This window comes from Vitis vinifera, chromosome 15, assembly GCF_030704535.1.
Source record: "Vitis vinifera cultivar Pinot Noir 40024 chromosome 15, ASM3070453v1".
Lineage (NCBI taxonomy): Eukaryota > Viridiplantae > Streptophyta > Magnoliopsida > Vitales > Vitaceae > Vitis > Vitis vinifera.
In genome coordinates this window covers 21273470-21293025 of record NC_081819.1, presented here as the reverse complement: position 1 = coordinate 21293025, position 19556 = coordinate 21273470, and the positions used below count along the sequence as shown (strand labels likewise).

Sequence of the window (19556 nt, the reverse complement as noted above, 5' to 3'; positions counted from 1 at the left end):
AATTTATTTAATTTATTTTAAATCTTTGATATAAAAACTACATAAATTAAAAATATGTAAATTTATAATCAATTTTAATTATTTTTGACTTTTTTTGATATTTTTCATAACGCAATCAAATATATATATAAAATTTTTTTTTAGCATTTTTCTTTCGAACATATTCTTAATATATAGTAAAGAAATGTCATATTTTTATATTTATTTTCTAAATAATATTTTTTTTTTGAAAATAAAAATTTTTAAAAATCATAGCTATTTCTCGGATCCTTCTAAACACTCCCAACCCGGGGTCAAGTCTTGAAGGCGGCGTAGACTCACAAAAGAGGAGGTCAAGCCTCGGAAGGTGGGAGGGGCTCAGCCAGTGGACCATGTCAAAAGTTAAAAAAAGGCTTAAAGCTTGATTTTTTTTTTTTTTTCATTAAAAAAAATGAAAAAAGAAGAAGAAAATTCACCACCTGCCCAAAGGCTTAAAGGGAAAAGTGGAAAGTGGAAAGTGGAAAGTGGGAACCCTATCTACCCAACGCATAATTGGAAAACCCATTAGACAAGGAAACAATTAGACAATATGATTAACTTTAATTTTTCTAATTTCTTATCATACGTTCGAATCAAAAGTAGATGTTTTTTTTTTTAATCTTGTTGGCCCACCCACTTATTTATATTAAAAGGTAGAATTTGAAGATAAAATCATGATTGTTATAAATGTAAAAATAAAAACATTAATTTAGATTTATTTTTTACTATTGTTGAACACAAAATTGATTTCAAATAATTTTTTTTTTATTTTTTTACAAAAAGAGTCATTCAATTAAAGTTGAAAAGACTCTATATAAGCTAAAAAATGACTTTCCCAAATGATAATCAATATTGTCTTTAGTCTTTTTGTTAAGTTCAGATTAAGATGTTAACCATTTGATAACAATTATAAAAAGTGTTTTTATCTTAAAAGAATGTTTTCGAAAAAAAAATATAAAGTATTTGATAAAATTTAGGAAATATTTTTAAAAATCATTTATATGTTCAAAATTCACTTATAATATTTTATGAAAAAATATTTCATTCATTAATCTTTTAAAAACACTTTCATTGAAAGCATTTTAAGCATAAAAACTTTCAACTGTATTTTAAAAGTGCATTTTTGATAGTGTTTTTATTAAACATATTTTTTACCAAAGTATTTTATTCAAAAGTATTTTGAGAAGATTCACCTATAGATTATTTATTCAGAAAACACTATAAGTAATTATTTTAACATTACAAATAATTTTTCAACATTTTAAAAACAATTCCTAAATTTTATCAAATATTTATTTTCTTTTTTCAAAAACACTTTTTACATTAAAAGTGCTTCCTATATTAAAAGGGTTAAAAATTTTAAATATTAAAAAAATTAAAAATATTTGTTAAAATCGTTATCAAACAGATTATAAAGAATCCGTTGTGATTGTGATTTTTGGAATTGGTTTCCAAAAATTAAAAATCAAATGACTTTGTCAATAATTTACACGTCAAATCAAAATATATATATATATATATATATATATATATATATATATATATTTATATATGAAGCTCAACACGCATCATTTTCGTTGACGTGAGAATGACCCATTGATATTAGATTTTATCCAATAGAAATTTAATTTTTAAATTTTGTATATTTTAAAATACGTGGAAATTAAATTTTATAATATAAAATCTTGAGGTTGTTGGGAACTTGAGATATACAGATTAATGATTTTATTTTTCTTATGTTATTTATCTAGAACAGTGACATTTGATCAACCTGTGGATCCCAATGATTGATGATCCCATGCCATGTGGCTTCCGATAATAACCCATGTTTCCCATAATCACGACCGTCCCCATCATGCAATCCTAAGTCAGACTTTCCAAAATCAATCAATCAAACGGCGAACACCACTTTGTGGTGGAGTTGATAGCATGTGATTAAACCGGAAGATGCTTATCTTGTAACATTTTCAGCCTAGTGAATCCTGCTTGCTTTATTAAAGCTTGCCTTATGGAATCTACTTTTCACATAGCCTTAAAAGTATGTTTGGTTGCAATTATTAGAGGCCAAAAATTTTTATTTTAAATTTAATAAGAGTTTTTATTTATTTATACTTGATTAATTTTATTGATAAAATTTATAGTTTTAAAAATAATTAAATATAAAAATTAAAAAAATATTACTTATATTAATAATTGTATTTTGATTTATGTGGTAAGTTTTTCTAATATTTAATATATTTTTTATAATACTAATATTATCTTTTAGAAATTGTGACTTTAATTTCAATTTCACTCCCGAGCTAAGCCCGATCATTTTATGGATTAAATTTATTGTATAAGTACAATGGAAATTTAATTTTTCAATGAGGTTTAAAGTTGATTTTTATCTAATTTAATTTTTTCCATTCAAAAAATTTTGAGGCAATTTTTTTTATTTTAAAAATACATCAAATATGATGTCAAAGCAACCATATTTTATTATTAATTTAATTATTTTACTAACTTTACTTGAGGAGAAGAAGCCAAAAATAAAAAATAAAAAATAATAATTTTTTCATATAAGAAAATGAAAATAATTTCCTTTTTGGAATATACATATATATTTTTGTTTTATATTTTAAAAATTAAAAATAATAATATTTTTTTTATATAAAATATGTTAACTCTTATATAAAAATTGTAGATTTATCTTGTATATTTTTAAAATTTTTAAAACTTGTGACAGATAAATTTTTTTAATATCTCAAAATTTTAAACGATTTTAAAAATTTATTATCTTTTAAGATAAATTTAGCATTTTATATACAAATTATTACTATTTTTATTTTTTATTTTTTTCAAAAATAAAAAATCCAAATGAATATAATTAGGCAAGTCCATTGGATTATATTATGATCATTAAAATTGTAAATCTATAATCATAACAATTTAATTCAATTGAATTAAATTTTTGTGATGATTATAAATTACATATAATTATATTTTCCAAAATTTAATTTTTTTTTTAAAATTAATTGGCTAAACAATAGAAGTAGAAGTAGCCTCACACTTCAATGGAAAAAGATCAGAAGTCAAGTCAGCTTTCATGGCAGCTTTTATAATTTTTCGGCAAATGCCAAGAAAGAAGAAGAGGGTCCTACAAAGAAAGTCCTATCGAATAGGACCGGGATGCCCACTCTACAATTCATACAATTTCTTGGAGCCTCACCACTCATTCACTCTTTTCTCTTTAAACGACGTCGAACAACTGCCACTGGAGGCTCTCCACGAAGTTTCTCCGTGTAGTCGCATTTGTATGACCTTCCATGGAAGATCACCATGCACTGGTACGCCCCCCTTTTATTTCGGCAACTGGGTCTTTTTGTTTTTGAAGTGGGTGTTCAGTTTGGGAACTGAGAAAGTGTGGGAGAAGTGCAGGAACTAAGCTGGAGAAAGCGGAGGTTCTGCTAGAGGGCGTAGTTAAGGTGGGGTTTTGGTTTTCTGGATACCCTTTACGCGCAAGAGACATGTAACTTTTGGAAGCTCTGTTTTGCTTCTGTTTCATTTATTTTTCCTGAGTTTTCTCGGGAACCAAACAGAGAGTTCTGTTGTTTTTGCACCCGATCAATTTTCTACCTTGAGTTTTGTTTTTAAAAGAATTTAAAGAGCTTTATTACTTTCTTTAAGTTTTAGAAGTGATATTTTTAATTGAAAGAAGTGGTTGCAGGCTTCAATTATTGAAAGAATAGAATCAAATCATTTTCTTTTTCCCTCCCTGCTTGTTTTTATCCCGGGTTTTCTCAGCAGCTAGACAGAAAATTAAATTTGGTTTTGTTCGTCCATTATTTTATTTTCTACCCTGAGTTTTGTTTTTTGTTTTTTTTTTTTTTTAAAAATTAAAAAGGCTAAAGAAAGAAATGGTTGCAGGGTTAGTTGAAGTGATATTTTCAATCAAAAGAAGTGGTTACAGGCTTCGATTATTGAAGGAATAGAATCAAGTCATGTTCCTTTTTCCTCTCTGCTTGTTGATATGCCGGGCTTTCTCAGCAGCCAAACAGAAAATTAAATTTCGTTTTCGTCCATTATTATATTTTGCTGACATGAATCGTGCATGAAAACCCAATATCTGCTTTTCTTCTCCTGGGTTTTCTCTGCAACCAAACAGGAAGTTAAATCTTGTTTTCTTCATGCGCTTTTTCCGTTTTCTATCTTCAACTAAATATGAAATCTCGGTTGTTTCCTTGAATCAGCCCATGGAAATGGTGGGGGTTTAAAATTTTAGTCTGAATCTTTGACTCTTGTTTTCATTATTACATCAATTGTGGCTGTGGCCAACTCAATATCTTAAAAAATTCTATTTCATATATATATATATATATATATATTGAAATTTTACTTTTCTTCTTTAGCAAATTCTTAATAGATTCATACAACAGATGGTTGGTATGTTTCATAAAGGCATTGGCCATTTGGCCTTTTCTCTGACACTTTAAGTTATTCAGATTGACTTTTTGAGTTTTTTCCCATTTTTTTGGTCCACATGGAACAACAATATTGATTATTATATGAATTGACTGGTTCCTTCTTATTGATTCAAACATGGGATAAAAGGATTACTACCATCGTATGTGTTATTAACATTTGTTATTTTGCTTTCGAACAACCTATTTATAAATTATAGTCTGCCATTGCATTTAATGTTGAAAGGCCATTTCAACTTGAAGGTGGTTTTTGCAGGGCAATGATCTCAGCATTTTCTAGCTGGATAAAAAAAAATTGCACCTGATTCCCAAGTTGACTCTTTGTATCGGACAAGAATTGAGCTTAAGTTATGAATTTCAAGCAGAAATTTGTAAGGTTAGTTTGTTGGAGTTTAGGTTCTTGCATCATTCTGTTTTGTAGACTTTGCTTCTACTAATCTGCTCAATTCTCTGAAAAAAATTTCACCTATCCTTTTTGGTTCTGTTCATTCATCTGGTGTTCTGAATAAAATGATGTTTGGTTGGTTATGATCATCTCTTTGGTTTCGGGTTTTAGCAGAGGTTTAGAAGGCTGCAGTATGCTTAACATCATCCTGTGTGCTGTTTATTTGTTGGGCATTGTTCTGAACTGATTCTAGAAACGACTTTTGATTGTTCTGTTCAGGTTTCAGGAATGGAGTCCAGCAAGATCCGTGAGTTCTGAGGGGCAATTCCCCCCATACCGGAGAGGAACTAGAGCAACTATAAGTGGAATTCTTGAGAGGATTCAGGAAGGATTTGCAACAGTTTCGGAAAGGATTCAGAGCTGGAGAAAATCACTAAGCCTCCCTTCAAGAACCAGAAAGCCATCAAAAGAATTGAAGAGTCCCAGGAAGAAAATTCTTGACCCCCAGGGTTCGTTTCTTCAGGAGTGGAATAAAGTATTCCTCATCTCTACTGTACTTGCAGTTGCCTTGGATCCATTTTTCTTTTACATCCCAATTCTTCATCGCGAGGAGACCTGCCTTGATTTGGACACGAAACTGGGGGTCATTGCTTGTGTTCTTCGTTCAATTGTGGACATCTTTTACATTCTTCATATTATCTTTCAGTTCCATACTGGGTTTATCGCCCCTTCTTCTAGAGTGTTTGGGAGGGGTGAATTAGTTGAAGCCCCTTCAGCTATAGCGAAAAGATACTTGTCCACCTACTTCATTATCGATATTCTCTCAATCCTTCCCCTCCCACAGGTATGTGGTGGCATTTTCTTGGCCTTTTTAGATCCTCAGCCCTCACATCCATGTAGAAATACATGCTTGTTTGTTTGATTTATATGCCTTGACACAATTCCCTGGTTGTTTTCAATAGAAAAACTCATTTTCTACAATGAAAATATGATTCAATGAAGCCTAGAGGCATGCTTTTGATGCATTTATTTTTTGTTTGTCATGCAATTCAATGGCTTCTGTTTAAATCTCTTCAGTTGGTTATTCTGATCGTCAAAGCTGAAGTGAAAGGACCGGTTTCATTGAATACAAAGGACTTGTTGAAGTCTGTCATTTTCTCCCAGTATGTGCCGAGACTACTCCGGATTTATCCACTATATAAAGAAGTGACGACAACTTCTGGCATTATTACTCAAACCGCATGGGCTGGGGCTGTTTTCAATCTCTGCCTCTATATGCTGGCCAGTCATGTGAGTTTGATTTTGATTGTCTCTAACCTTGACACTACCAAGAAACTAATACCTTGTTGACGGTTTTCTATGATGGAGTTGAATTTCAATTATCATATGGATTTTCTGATTGTTTCATCAATCTGATGCACCAGGTAGTTGGAGCTTTTTGGTACTTGTTTGCAATAGAACGACAAAATACCTGCTGGGTAAAGGGAAGTCGGTCATGTGGTTTCAATCCTGTAGGTTTGTACTGTGGAGCAGAAAGTAGACGAAATAATATTACTCCACAGGTTCATGATTGTCTAAATGCAGCTTGTCCTCTTATCGACCCTGATGATATTGTGAATACAACAACGTTTAACTTTGGAATATTCTTTGATGCTCTTCAATCTCATGTGGTGGAAAGAAAAGATTTCCAAAATAAATTCTTTTACTGCTTTTGGTGGGGTCTGAGAAATCTTAGGTTCGTGCAACTGAATTGCATCACGTTTAACTCTAATGGTTATTCTTCCTTGGAGCTGAATCAATTGTTCTTATTTTTCAGTTCTCTGGGACAGAACCTCAAAACAAGCACTTTCATCGAGGAGATCTTCTTTGCTGTGTTTATCTCCATCTTTGGATTGGTTTTATTTTCACTACTCATTGGAAATATGCAGGTAACTGTTGAATTCTTGTTCTGCATTCTTCACAATTTGAATTTGTATGTCGACAAATGAGATGTTGAGATGGTATGCATGGTCTGCATTGTCATTCAGACCCTTCAACCGACAGCCTGATGGTATAATGGTCTGATGGACTGATGAATTATGGATATCTTATTGGAGAAAATCAGAGTTTTATCCATATTGGTCATGGGTGTTGTTTTGGATGGTCTAACAGTTGGCAACAGAGATACAAAAATGTCCATGACTCCATCCCATATGCTAATCTAGAGTCTTTGATCATTCTGTTGTCTCGGCGTTTCTGTTCTCTGGCCTTCCTTTCCCCATCTAGCTCCTACTGGAGCCAAGGCACTAATTCTCATGAACCCCACCAATTTTAGCTAAAGTACTAAGATTACTAAAGCATGTTTGTGTGCTGTTACAGAAATATCTGCAATCCACAACTGTTAGAATCGAAGAGATGAGAGTAAAAAGGCAGGATGCAGAGCAGTGGATGGCTCATCGATTGCTCCCTGACCCCCTGAGGGTGCGGATTAGGCGGTATGAACAATACAAATGGCAAGAAACCAGAGGTGTCCAGGAGCATAAACTTATTTCAGATCTTCCCAAGGACCTCAGGAGAGACGTAAGGCGCCATCTCTGCTGGAATCTGCTAATGAGAGTAAGTTCATTTCTAAATCTCCTTTATACTTTTGTCTTAGATTTCAGCTACAATGCCTTATAGTCCTTTGTTTCCCTTTAGGTGCCAATGTTCGAAAAAATGGACAGCCAACTGTTGGATGCACTGTGTGATCACCTAAAGCCAGTTCTTTATACAGAAAACAGCACCATTCTCCGTGAGGGGGATCCTGTTGATGAGATCTTCTTCATCATGCGAGGCAAGCTGTCGACTATAACCACCAATGGTGGAAGAACTGGCTTCTTCAATGAAACTTATCTCAAGGCTGGTGACTTCTGTGGAGATGAGCTTCTCACATGGGCCTTGGAGTCCAAATCCTCTTCCAATCTCCCCATCTCAACCAGAACTGTAAAGGCCATAACTGAGGTTGAAGCCTTTGGTCTAATGTCCAATGACCTGATAACCGTTGCCTCCCAGTTCTTCTACCGTCTCCACAGCAAGCAGCTCCAGTATACTTTCAGGCAAGCCTCAAAACAAAAACAAAAAATTCCCTTGTCTACTACTGCTGATAACTGATACATAAAACTGAAAAATCGGGATATGCTTGCTTTCAGGTTCTACTCCCAGCAGTGGAGGACATGGGGAGCCTGCTTTATACAAGCTGCTTGGCAGCGTTACAGGAGGAGGAAGCAGGACAAGGCTTTACAGGAGGCGGAAGAGAGGCTGCAAGATGCTTTATCAAGAGAGGTAGGTGCCTCTCCAAGCCTCGGTGCCACTGTCTTTGCATCAAGGTTTGCTGCCAAACTTCTACGAGCCCTGCGGCGTAACGGTGGACGCAGAACCCGATTGCCACAGAGACTACCACCTTTGATGCCTCAGAAGCCCACTGATCCTGATTTTACTTCGGCAGGTTGGTAATGAAGTGAGTCTTTTGAGAGTTGTGTTGATTATGGAAGCTTTGTTTGTAATTTGTACTTGAAGCTTTAGTGTAAGAGGTTTTTGTGTATAGTATATGTTGGGCAGAGTCCTGCTATTTTCTGTAAAGCTCTGTTTGTTTTTTGTTTCATGATTTTCATCATGGCCTAAAAGTTCAAGTAAAATCCATCAGCTCCTAAGGATTTATCCAGTTACATTGGTTTTTTCATGTGATTTTTATAGCGGGTGCAACTCAAGCGGGTCGGGTCGGGTTCGTGATGAACCCAAGTCCGATTTGAATTAATAACTATTTTAATTTTCAACTTAACCTATGTTCCAACTTGAAGTACTTAAATTAAGTCTACCATTCATTAACATAGATGAACATGAGCTCATCGGTGCATGTTTGGGCTGACTGTGGGTTAGGCCATCAGGATTTGGGTTGATCACGTTGAATCACAGTATCTTCAAAGACAAGGAATCTTGATTTTCATACAAACAAAAAATTGATTTCTATTGCTATTTCTAATCAGTTATTCACTGAAAATACAATGAATTTCATTCAATTTGCGAGGAGGTAGTTGATTTTGGGGAAACAAATTGAAAAATGAAACCCTAACCCTAATTTCCTTCGGAGCCACATTCATTACCGCCTGTCACGGCGGGTGCGGCCATGGCCCAAACCCGAATCCCTCTTCCCATACCATGGTCATGGCCGCCGCCCACTGCCGATCGGCCACGGCAGCGGTCTGATTCCCGTTGCTACGAAACGCTTTGTTCATCGTTTCGTTCACTCCTCAGTCGCGCCTTTATCGGCCTCATCAATTACAGTGGTAAAGCTTACTCTCTTTCTGCTTGGGGTCTAGCGAACTGAGTAGGAAAATAAAAGAAAATTTCACAATTTGAAATCTTGGTTTGGAATCTGAAGGCCTAAGCCATTTTAGCAGCAAAAAACAGAACATCATTGTCTGAATCTTGGATTAAACATGGCAGATTTGTTTGCTTTTGAGTTTATGTTTGTTTGTGATTTGTTTTTTATTTTGGTGCTTGGCTGAAGATTGGTGTGTTTGATTTAATTTAAGACTCCTATTAATATCAAAATGCCTGTAGAAATTAATTTAAATAATTAAATGCTATCAAGCTTGATCAGTGAGGGATTGAATAAAATATTGTGCGCTGACATAAATTTCCCGTCTTATGTGGCACAGTGACGAATCCACCTTACCTAACTTTCAAATGAAGAAGGGAAAGTTAGAGCCTAAGCCCGAGCCTATCTATATATACATATTTGAATGAAGGGGACGAGAATCTTGGAGGTTTGAAGATGGGGTTCCAATGGCTATCTACAGAAACGACTGTAGTATGTTAAACCATGTTTATTAGATGAAAGAGAGGAATGTTGATCAAAGCAATGGCAGTGTATGTGCATCTTCCCTCCTTGAAAAAAACCATATACACCCTCATCTTTTTGCATTTTTCCTTCATATTATCTCCTGCTACCTCTCCAAATCCATTAAGTCTCAGTTACCCTTTGATGTTTGGTTTCAAAATTTGAGACTTACGATTGAAGAGTTGAGCTTGTTTGTAGGAGGATGTTATAGAGTCAAAATTCAGGAAATATTTGATGTTGTGTCTGAATTATTTTGGTGTTATTATTTGTTTATTTATTCATTTAGCCATATTAATTTCTAGTCCTTTTTTGCACAAAGATGTGTTTTAGCATTTTCTTGATTTAATGATATTATCTATGTTACTCTTATTAGTTGTTTCATAGTTTAGCCCATGGTGTTGTTACCTGGATGTGCATTTGATTATGTGAGGTCATTTTCAGTTTGAAGTTGTTGTGTGCACTGTGCAGGGCCTTCATTTTGGCACATTCTAGCTGGAAGTAAGGCATATGTGAATCTCAAGTTTACTCTTTATATTGGACAGCAACTGAGCTTTAAGAGATGAATTTCAAGCTGGTTAATCCATGGTCCAGGAAGACAATTCTTGATCCAGAGGGATCATTTCTTCAGACATGGAATAAAATATTTCTAGTCTCTTGTGTGCTTGCAATTTCCCTCGATGCATTTTTCTTTTATGCCCCTGTTATTAATCGTCATAGTACATGCCTAGATTTGGATGACCGATTGCAGATTGTTGCTTGTGTTCTTCGTACACTCATCGATGTCTTCTACATCCTTCATATTATCTTTCAGTTCCGCACTGGTTTTGTTGCCCCTTCTTCTCGAGTATTTGGAGATGGTGTATTAATTGATGATTCTTCAGTTATAGCGAAAAGATACTTGCCCTACTTCGTCATCGACATTCTATCAATTTTACCCCTCCCACAGGTATGTGCCATTTTCCAGCCATTGGATCATGAACAAAGGGAAGCGAAAGAAAGGTTATATATATAATAATTATTTTCTTAATTTTCACTCATACATGCTTACTTTGCAAATGATAGCTTAGCAGTTCAATGTGCTCTGCTTAATCTGTTCAGGTAGCAGTTTTTATTGTCAACCCACAATTGAAAAGTCCAGTTTCATTCATTAGGAAGGACTTCTTGAAGTTTGTTATTCTCTCCCAATTAGTGCCAAGACTTGTGCGGATCTACCCACTATATAAAGAAGTAACTACAACTTCTGGCATACTTATTGAAACGGCATGGGCTGGTGCTGCTATCAATCTCTTCTTCTATATGCTAGCCAGTCATGTGAGTTTAAATTTGTTTGTTTTAAACCTTATTTCTATATGCTAGTGGCTAGCCCTTTGTAAGCTTGCTATATATTGTTGTTTAGTTTGTTAAAAACTTAAACCTTCGGGGAAGTTATTAGTTCCATTTCTAGTGATTGTTTCTTTGTGATTTTATGATCATTGAATCAATCTGATGTTCTAGGTGGTTGGAGCCTTTTGGTACTTGCTGTCTATAGAGAGGCAAGATCAGTGTTGGCGTAATTGGTGTGGGGCACATAATGTGAGTTGTTCATATTTATATTGTGGAGGAGACCGAATACACAATGACCTTGCTGAGCGATATGCATTACTAAATGCTTCTTGCCCTCTTAGTGAACCAGATGGAATTGAAAATTCCACAGTTTTTAACTTTGGAATATTCATTAAGGCTCTTCAGTCTCGGGTTGTGGAAACAAGAGATTTTCCATATAAGTTTTCTTATTGCTTTTGGTGGGGTCTGCGAAATATTAGGTTTGTACATATACATGAGTTTCATAATCTATTTTGTTTTCCTCAGGTGAATAACTACAGGTGCCATTTCCAACATTATAATTAATGTTTGATAGTTTTTGTTGTCTATTTTTATTTTACAGTTCTCTGGGTTCAAACCTTGATACAAGCCCTTTCATTGGAGAGGTTCTGTTTGCTGTCTTTATTTCCATATTTGGATTGATATTATTTTCATTACTTGTTGGCAATATGCAGGTAAGTACTGAATTCATATTCTGCATCTTCACAGTTTCATCTTTGTATGTAATCATTTGAGATAATGAGATATTTACATGGTACAGAATGTGCATATACCTCTTTCTTTGCTCAAGCTCCTTCTGCTTGAGCCAATTCACATCTTCCCATGAATCCTGCCAGCTAAATCTGTCATATTCCTGGATTGGATGAGTTCTGTTAAGATCATTAGTCCATGTTTCTTGTACTGCTACAGAAATATCTGCAAAATCTGCAATCCATAGCTGCTAGAATTGAAGAGGAAAGAGAGAAAAGGAAAAACACTGAGCTGTGGATGTCCCACCGCATCCTTCCTGAGCACCTGAGGATTCGGATTAGGCAGTATAGACAGTACAAATGGAAAAAAACCAAGGGTGTTGACGAAAATGGGCTTATCAATGACCTTCCGAAGGACCTCCGAAGAGACATAAAGCGGCATCTCCGTTTGGCTCTACTTATGAGAGTAAGTGCATTCCTAAATTTTGTCTATGCATATATTTGTTCATGTGTATTCTCGATATATTTCAAAAGCTACTCAATTAATATTTGTCTGAGTTTTAGCTATGATGCCACTTGATTTATTTATTAGATGCCAGTGTTTGAAAGATTTGATGAGCTACTGTTGGATGCAATTTGTGATCGCCTCAAGCCAGTTCTTTATACAGAAGGTAGCTACATTGTCCGTGAGGGGGATCCAATTGATGAAATGCTCTTTATCGTGCGAGGCAAACTAAGAAGCATAAGCACAGATGGTGGAAGAACTGGCTTCCTCAACTTAATTTATCTTGAGGCTGGTGATTTCTATGGAGAAGAGCTTCTTCCATGGGCCTTGGAGTCCCAGTCCTCTCCATTTCACCCCATCTCAACCAGAACCATAAGTGCCGTAACAGAGGTTGAAGCCTCTGCTCTAACGGCTCATGACTTGAAGTCTCTGATCTCCTATCACTTCTCGCATCCTCTTCCCAGAAAGCAGCTTGTGCAGAGTCTCAGGCACGTTCAATAGAAAACTCTCTGGCTAGTACTCAGCAAAGGAATGCTCTTGTTTTTCATCAAATTACATGATATTGCCTTGAGTGTATTCAAAAAGCAAACCGGAGTCTCTTGGGCAATCAAAATCGTTTCATTTCTATATTCATTTCTACATAAGCAGCCATGGTTTCACTATTAATAACTGATGCAGCTCCCTGATAGATGTGCTTGAAATCTCCTACTTTCAGGTTGTGGTCACAGAAGTGGAGGACATGGGCTGCCTGTTTTATACAAGTAGCTTGGTGGCGTTACCAGAAGAGGAAGCAAAATAAGGCCTTACAGGAGGCAGAAGACAGGTTGCGAGATGCTTTGTCGAAAGCAGTAGGCACCTCTACAACCTTGGGCGCCACTAATTATGCATCGAGGTTTGCTGCCAATATGTTACGAATCTTGAGGCGCAATGGTGGTAGCAGAGCCAGATTGCCACAAAGATCATGGTTCGCGCTGCCTCCTAAGCCACGTGATCCCCAGCTTACCATCTGAAGCTTGTGAGTTCTAATCTTAACTATTTTACTTACCAAAGGAGATGCTCATAATCATGTAATTTAGCAAAAGTAGTGCTAATTGTGATAGATGGGTTTGCCGTATGCGATATACAAGTATGATATAAATGCTCTTAATTTTTTTAAGAAATACCACTAGTGTTGATGAGCTTATTAGAACCCCCCTGAAAAGTCTATTCACAAAACCCATCATTTCCCCCTTTGAATGCCCATTTTGCAGCTGGAATTACTGCCATTTTGAACAGAACTGGATTGGTGCTGTGTATTCATAGGCAGTGCTTTTAACAATAGTTTTGCTTTCTAAGCTTTTCAAAGGTACTTATGGAAACATTGAATGGGATGCTACAGAGGATTGAAGCTTTCAGTAAAATTGGTAACTCATATTATATCAAAGTTTTGATAAATTTTCGGGTCAAAATCATATTCTCTTGGGGTTATTCATTCACCTCTCCTGAAATTTGGGTTTAATAACATGAAATTTCATCAAAAACCTCCTTTACCATTTTTATTAGTAGGTTTTTGATGAAATTTTAAACTAAAGGAAATAAGGTATATATAGCCTAAACTTGAGGATACTGAGTGAAATTAACCTTATTCTCATAAAAAATAGTAATAATGCCAATAAGCATACATGAAATGTCATATAAGAGGAAAATTTCTTTGATCGTAAATTATTGTTCAAAATAGTTTTCTATTGTTTAGAAGAGAAAATAGTTTTTTAATTTTAAAAAATAAATTTTACAAATTTTTAATAGAAAATAATTCTTTGAAAATTTGTTTTGAAAACAAGTTATTTTTTTAGAACAACATATGTTTTCATTGTTTTGATTTTTATTTTTAATAATGTTATAAATATTCTTGTCTCAAATGAGTCAATTATATAATTTATTTAGTTTTGTTTGGATGTACATTATAATGATCGTGTAGATGATATTATCCGTTTTGGACTCAAAGAGGCTATCATGACTATAAAACGGACTTATAGAGTTAAGAAAACTCATACTTATATAGTGTCAGGAATTAATACAACGTCATTGTTGTATCCTATGTACTTTCCTCCCTATCCAATGTCAAATACCATAAACACCCCCTCATATTGACACAACATCCTTGTTGTGTCTCATGAAATTGCCTCTTATACTAAGGTTCGAAATCGATTTTGATACCATTTGTAATGATCTACACCTAATCGTGCAATTATTATCCGCTCCCAAGTTCAAAGGAGTCTTTATGATTTTAAAATGCATATATAAGATTAAAAAAAACTCATATAATATCAGAAATTTTCTTTCTCCCTTATTTAATACGGGATATTACATATCTTTTTATTTTTATATTAAAATTAATTTTTTATTATATAAAAGTAGAATATTCCTCTACACATGCTCATACGCTTAGTGAAGCAGAAATAAAAGTATTGATAATGGTTAAAGTTGGTAAAAATATTGGCTATAGTAATGATTGCATGAAAAACATTATATCATATGAATTTTTTTTTATACCGATATCACAAACTCTTCATACCTCAATAAGATATATTTTATAATTAGGATGTAAATCTAAAATTCCAAGTCTTGAAGAAAATATTATTAACCAGAAGGTATGTATACCTTCATACAACCATACATATGAAGTTACATTATTCCCTCATAATAAGCTTAATTTTGTAGGACAAATATAAGAGAAGGCATTTATTTTGTAGTTGGAGGTATGCCCATACTTAATAAGCCACCCTGCATCAGAAAATAAAAGATTAATTAGAATCTTTCATGCCATGCATATATGCAAATGGAAGGGAGAGAGAGAGAGAGAGATTAATTTGTATCTTCACGCCATGCTTATATATACGCAAATTGGAAAAATAGAGGGAGAGGGAGAGGGAGAGGGGGAGAGAGAGAGAGATAAATTTGTATCTTCATGTCATGCTTATATATACGCAAATGGAAAAATAGAGGGAGAGGGAGAGGGAGAGGGAGAGGGAGAGAGAGAGCGAGAGAGAGAGAGAGAGAAAGAGAGAGAGGGAGAGGGAGAGGGAGAGAGGGAGAGAGGGAGAGAGGGAGAGAGAGAGAGAGAGAGAGAGAGATTAATTTGTATCTTCATGCCATGCTTATATATACGCAAATGGAAAAATAGAGGGAGAGGGAAAGGGAGAGATTTTACTGGCTACAGTTTGTATTTTGACCGGTAGGAGGCAGATCGATGGTCAACCCACATTGTTTGCCGAGAAGAGGAATGCGCTTGGGGTCGTAATCAATATAATTCAGTGTCTGCTTAAGGCACTCACAAATGGCGACCCGATCTTTTTTGGTTTTCGCCATTCCATTTACCTCCGTAACACCTTCGCAACAACGCTTAGATGGCTTGGCAGGACCGTCATCCTGAAAGAATGAAAGGCAGGGGGCAACCTCCCGAATCACCCTCGGACATGAAGGCTCAGCCATGGCTGAGCTCCAAACTAACAACACTATGATCAGAGACCCCAGTACTCGACTCATGGCTGATGTGCAGGTGAGTTAGTTAATGAAAACAAATTGAGAAAAGAGATATGATGATCAAAGTCCAAGTCCTGAGCTTGGATATGGCACTGAGACAAGGATATATATATATATATATATATATATATATATATAGAGGGGATGTTCAGTGGAGTGTGAAATTGCATAAGGATCATGCGTTTTCCATGGGTGGTGTTTGCTGCTTTTCCTGGAGATGATTGCCCAGAAAATGAAGGGACTGTTTGGGAGATTTGTGCAGTGAGATGGTGAAGAAAGACATTTTTCCGTGATGGGAAAAGAATACACCTCTCATGCTTCTCATGTGATAGAAAAGAGAAAAACTTGGATTCTGATGCAGCAAGCCATGATTATGATTATTTATATTTTAACAAAAAGTATAATTATTGGATTATAATTTTTAAACATCATTATTAATATATTGAAGTGAAGAAAAAAAGGAAAATGATTACGGAATTGAAAAAATAAATTAAAGGGATTATAATTTGTAATTTACTATTTTGCCCCTAAAACTTATTTTGGGGTGTTATGGAGGCTGATTTGTGTCTAGTGGGTTGATGTGGTTTTATGCAAATAACCTTTTATTTATTTTTTTAGAATAAAAATTTAGGCATTTATTAGAAGGACATAAAAAGTTATATTATAAAAATATATTCAATACAACATACACAATAAGTTTCAATTTTTATTTAAAATTTTTAAGAGCATGATTTATTATTAAATATTTTCATTAATTTTCAATGAATTAATAATGTTTTTTTTTCTAAGTCAATTCAAAGATAATCTAATTAAATCCAAAAAAAAAAAAATGGATTTTTTTTATATAACAAGATGTTGGCTATTGTTAGAGTTTGGTTATCTGAATTACTAAAATTATGAGTATGAGTTCTATGTGGTAGTCCTTCGTATCTATATTTTTGATATAGTGAATTTTCTTCGTGATTTTTTCCCGTGGTTCATATCTCTTCCTTTTGTATCTATTTTTGATATAGTGAATTTTTTTCGTGATTGCTTTAGTGGTTTATATCTCTTCCTTTTTTGTATCTATTTTTGATATAGTGAATTTTCTTCGTGGTTTTTCCCTTTTTGGCTTTCAACATAAATCTATGTATTCTTATACTATTTTGTTTTTTATTGTGACTTATAATATTTTAACAAAAAAGTATAATTACTGGTTTATAATTTTTAAACATCATTATTACTATATTGAAGTGAAGAAAAAAAGGAAAAGGATTACGTAATTGAAAAAATAAATTACAAAGTAATATAAGTAATGTATTTACTTTCAAGAAGAAATATGGCTACATACAAACTTAGGCAAAATCCAAAGCGGGGGTGGCATCAACTTCTGGGAAGAATGGAGTGAATAATGTCTTCTAATCGTTCCATCATGTAAATCACACACACCGATGTCAGTAGGGCCTCCACGTAAATAATAGTACTCGAAGTAATCATCACAAAAGAATATGGAATTTGGCTGACATCCTGTAAAATCAGAAGCTCTGACAGAAGTTGAATGGTTGTCTCCCAAAAATAAGGAAACATCGCCCAAGCTACGAACCCTGCTCCATTTTGGATTCTCTAAAGAATCTACTAACTTATAAATCATGAATCCAATGGTGGTCATACTATCATCTTCATCATCACCTATCTTTATAACTCGTAAGAGATCTCCTTCGGGAGATTCTACCAAATATGTTTTGTGACGGGCATTCCGGTGGAGAGTATCGGTATCAAGTTCAGTAAACCTTTTCAATTTCAAATTGCTACTCACGTCACAAGATAAAAGCACACCGAGGTGGTCTAATACATAGAATAACCCATTGCTACAAATGATATCTTTCCAATGCCATAACCCTCTGTCAGGGAACACCATACATTTGGAATAGGTGCTTTTAAAGAAACCGCAAACATTTTTGTCAATGTAAGTCCAATGTTTATCACCTGATTTGATGAGTGCTAGTCTTTCCTGCGAACCATATATTACCATGAGTACATAATCATTCATGTTCACATCAGGATCGGATGATAATACACCCCTTACTATTGAATAGTCGCTCTGGTGCAATCTTTCAGCCTTAAAATCCGCATCTCCTTCAACTTGTTCAATTTCTCCTTCGCCCTCTTCTTCCTCTTCTTCCTCTTGGTTATGTCCTTCAAGTTCTATTTCATCTTCATCACATTCTTCTCGCATTCGCTTTTCGTATTCAACCATTTGAAGATGAGGAAGAGCTGACATTTCATCAAATTCATCCCGATAACGTTTTTCAAATACTAATCTTTTGAGAGGCGGAAGATGAATGGCTTTTCCAGAGAATGGGTTGAAGAGGGTTACCTCAAAGGACTCTTCCACCAGAATCAACCAACCATGAGAACATCCGCCACACCTTATATTGTAATACTGAAACTCGCAGAGACTTTTTCGTGTGACATCATATAAACAACGCCTATCCGTGCTATTGTCTGTGGGAACCATCAGCAATGGGACCTGTTGTTGGTGAGGACGGTCATGTTTGTGGTTAGTGCGCACTTGCTGAAAATTTTCAATTGCTACACATTGCCACTCCTTGCAAACGGCACGAATCTGATACAGTCCGCCATAGGCACCAAATTATATCAAGAAGATTTTTGAGAAGTGATGCCCAGCCTGAATTTGAGGGCAAAGCCATTATGCTAGTTGTGGAGGGGAAGAGAAAGAAAGACGAACGATTTGGGTTTAAGATATGAGGAAAAATAAAGAGTCGATAATGCATGGTATATATAGGAATGAAGGACAAAACCCTAGTTGTAGTCCAACTAGGTTTGATACGAGGGAGTTTCACTTTGTTTGGAAGGTATTAGAGAATTCACTTTTCTTTCAATTTTAATTCTTGTAATTAGATGTAATATCTTTCCTTTTTTTTTTTTTTTGTAATTTTCTAATTTTAGGATTGTTTTCTATTTTTTTTTAATTTCCTAATTTTATAATTGTTTCCTATTTTTTTGCATTTGGGTAACTCACGGTAATGTCCAATTTTATGTTTATATATTTATTTCTAATCAATAAAAAAGTCAAGTCATTATTTCTTAATAATCCTTCAAAATGAAGTGTGAGATTTTCATATGTAACAAGTGGTGTAACAATATATATATATATATATATATTATTAAAATAAATATAAAAATAATAATAAAAGGATAAATGTTTTTTTTTCTTTTTTAAACAAAATCTTATTTCATTGGATGTGAGGATGAAATGTGATTTTATTTAAGGATGACAATGGTGTTAGTTGGGAACAACCAACGTTTGAAAAGTCAGTAAATTTTGCCAATATTTTGGAGAAATATCTTATCAAAGGTGGTTGAAACGAGTAGTTTTCCACTTTGTCGTTCTCAATCCTGCAAGACCAGTCTTGGATTATTACAGCAATGTAGAGCACACCACGAGACAAGAATATCTATTTTTGTTGAATAACATGTATAATGAATTTTTTTTTTTCTTTATCCAACTTCTAAGTAGTCCAAACCATGACAAAATTTGTCAGTTTTACATCTAAAATACTGATATCAATGCAAGAATTACTACTCAGGCCAATTCTTTTAAACCGATCACTTGTGGTTCTTCTATTAACATTTTTTATAGGTATACCATCATTTGCATCTCACTAGGGAAACTCCCAGTCCTAGAGGATGGCAGTGGGATGATCCAGATCAATATGAATACATGGGACACAGGGTGAGTATGTTGAAGGTGATA

General features: G+C 34.4%; 4 protein-coding genes across 10 annotated transcripts; 2 read left to right on the top strand and 2 right to left on the bottom strand.

Moving 5' to 3' along the window:
• Nucleotides 1-3196: 3196 nt before the first annotated feature.
• LOC100260148 (cyclic nucleotide-gated ion channel 1) lies at nt 3197-8546 on the top strand. Of its 4 annotated transcripts, none has more exons than XM_002277188.5 (10): nt 3197-3344; nt 3436-3482; nt 4735-4854; nt 5143-5707; nt 5941-6153; nt 6288-6598; nt 6680-6791; nt 7222-7458; nt 7540-7937; nt 8031-8546. In XM_002277188.5, exons 3-10 carry the CDS (start codon nt 4829-4831, stop codon nt 8332-8334), a joined length of 2166 nt encoding a protein of 721 aa, XP_002277224.2. In that variant the 5' UTR covers nt 3197-3344; nt 3436-3482; nt 4735-4828; the 3' UTR covers nt 8335-8546. The 4 variants fall into 4 exon arrangements, with proteins under 4 accessions (XP_002277224.2, XP_010661923.1, XP_010661924.1 ...); XM_010663621.2 differs by having other exon boundaries at nt 4722-4854; XM_010663622.3 differs by lacking the exon at nt 3436-3482.
• Nucleotides 8547-8648: 102 nt separating this feature from the next.
• Nucleotides 8649-13437, top strand: LOC100249901 (cyclic nucleotide-gated ion channel 1). 4 transcript variants are annotated; one of them, XM_019225702.2, is made up of 9 exons: nt 8649-9164; nt 9540-9750; nt 10533-10667; nt 10820-11032; nt 11216-11523; nt 11646-11757; nt 11993-12238; nt 12365-12765; nt 12993-13437. In XM_019225702.2, exons 2-9 carry the CDS (start codon nt 9715-9717, stop codon nt 13285-13287), a joined length of 1746 nt encoding a protein of 581 aa, XP_019081247.1. In that variant the 5' UTR covers nt 8649-9164; nt 9540-9714; the 3' UTR covers nt 13288-13437. The 4 variants fall into 4 exon arrangements, with proteins under 4 accessions (XP_019081247.1, XP_002277261.2, XP_059598964.1 ...); XM_002277225.5 differs by having other exon boundaries at nt 10190-10667; XM_059742981.1 differs by lacking the exon at nt 9540-9750 and having other exon boundaries at nt 10190-10667.
• A 1391-nt stretch (nt 13438-14828) lies between these two features.
• On the bottom strand, nt 14829-15911 carry LOC100260175 (non-specific lipid transfer protein-like). Its single transcript, XM_002281575.4, has 2 exons — nt 15468-15911; nt 14829-15040 (listed from the first exon to the last, which is right to left on the bottom strand). Exons 1-2 carry the CDS (start codon nt 15800-15802, stop codon nt 15028-15030), a joined length of 348 nt encoding a protein of 115 aa, XP_002281611.1. The 5' UTR covers nt 15803-15911; the 3' UTR covers nt 14829-15027.
• Nucleotides 15912-17105: 1194 nt separating this feature from the next.
• On the bottom strand, nt 17106-18525 carry LOC104881955 (putative F-box protein At5g55150). Its single transcript, XM_010663699.3, has one exon. The coding sequence runs from the start codon at nt 18294-18296 to the stop codon at nt 17106-17108; it is 1191 nt and encodes a 396-aa protein (XP_010662001.1). The 5' UTR covers nt 18297-18525.
• Nucleotides 18526-19556: the final 1031 nt, after the last annotated feature.

Bases quoted from the DNA above. Each gene is read 5' to 3' on its own strand.
- LOC100249901 (XM_059742981.1), top strand. From the start codon at position 10,281: ATGAATTTCAAGCTGGTTAATCCATGGTCCAGGAAGACAATTCTTGAT. The intron at 11,033-11,215 runs GTGAGTTTAAAT...CTGATGTTCTAG, and splicing joins TCTATATGCTAGCCAGTCAT to GTGGTTGGAGCCTTTTGGTA. The intron at 11,524-11,645 runs GTTTGTACATAT...TTTATTTTACAG, and splicing joins TGGGGTCTGCGAAATATTAG to TTCTCTGGGTTCAAACCTTG.
- LOC100260148 (XM_010663622.3), top strand. From the start codon at position 4,829: ATGAATTTCAAGCAGAAATTTGTAAG. The intron at 6,599-6,679 runs GTTCGTGCAACT...CTTATTTTTCAG, and splicing joins TGGGGTCTGAGAAATCTTAG to TTCTCTGGGACAGAACCTCA. The intron at 7,938-8,030 runs GCAAGCCTCAAA...GCTTGCTTTCAG, and splicing joins CAGCTCCAGTATACTTTCAG to GTTCTACTCCCAGCAGTGGA.
- LOC104881955 (XM_010663699.3), bottom strand. From the start codon at position 18,296: ATGGTTCCCACAGACAATAGCACGGATAGGCGTTGTTTATATGATGTC.
- LOC100260175 (XM_002281575.4), bottom strand. From the start codon at position 15,802: ATGAGTCGAGTACTGGGGTCTCTGATCATAGTGTTGTTAGTTTGGAGC.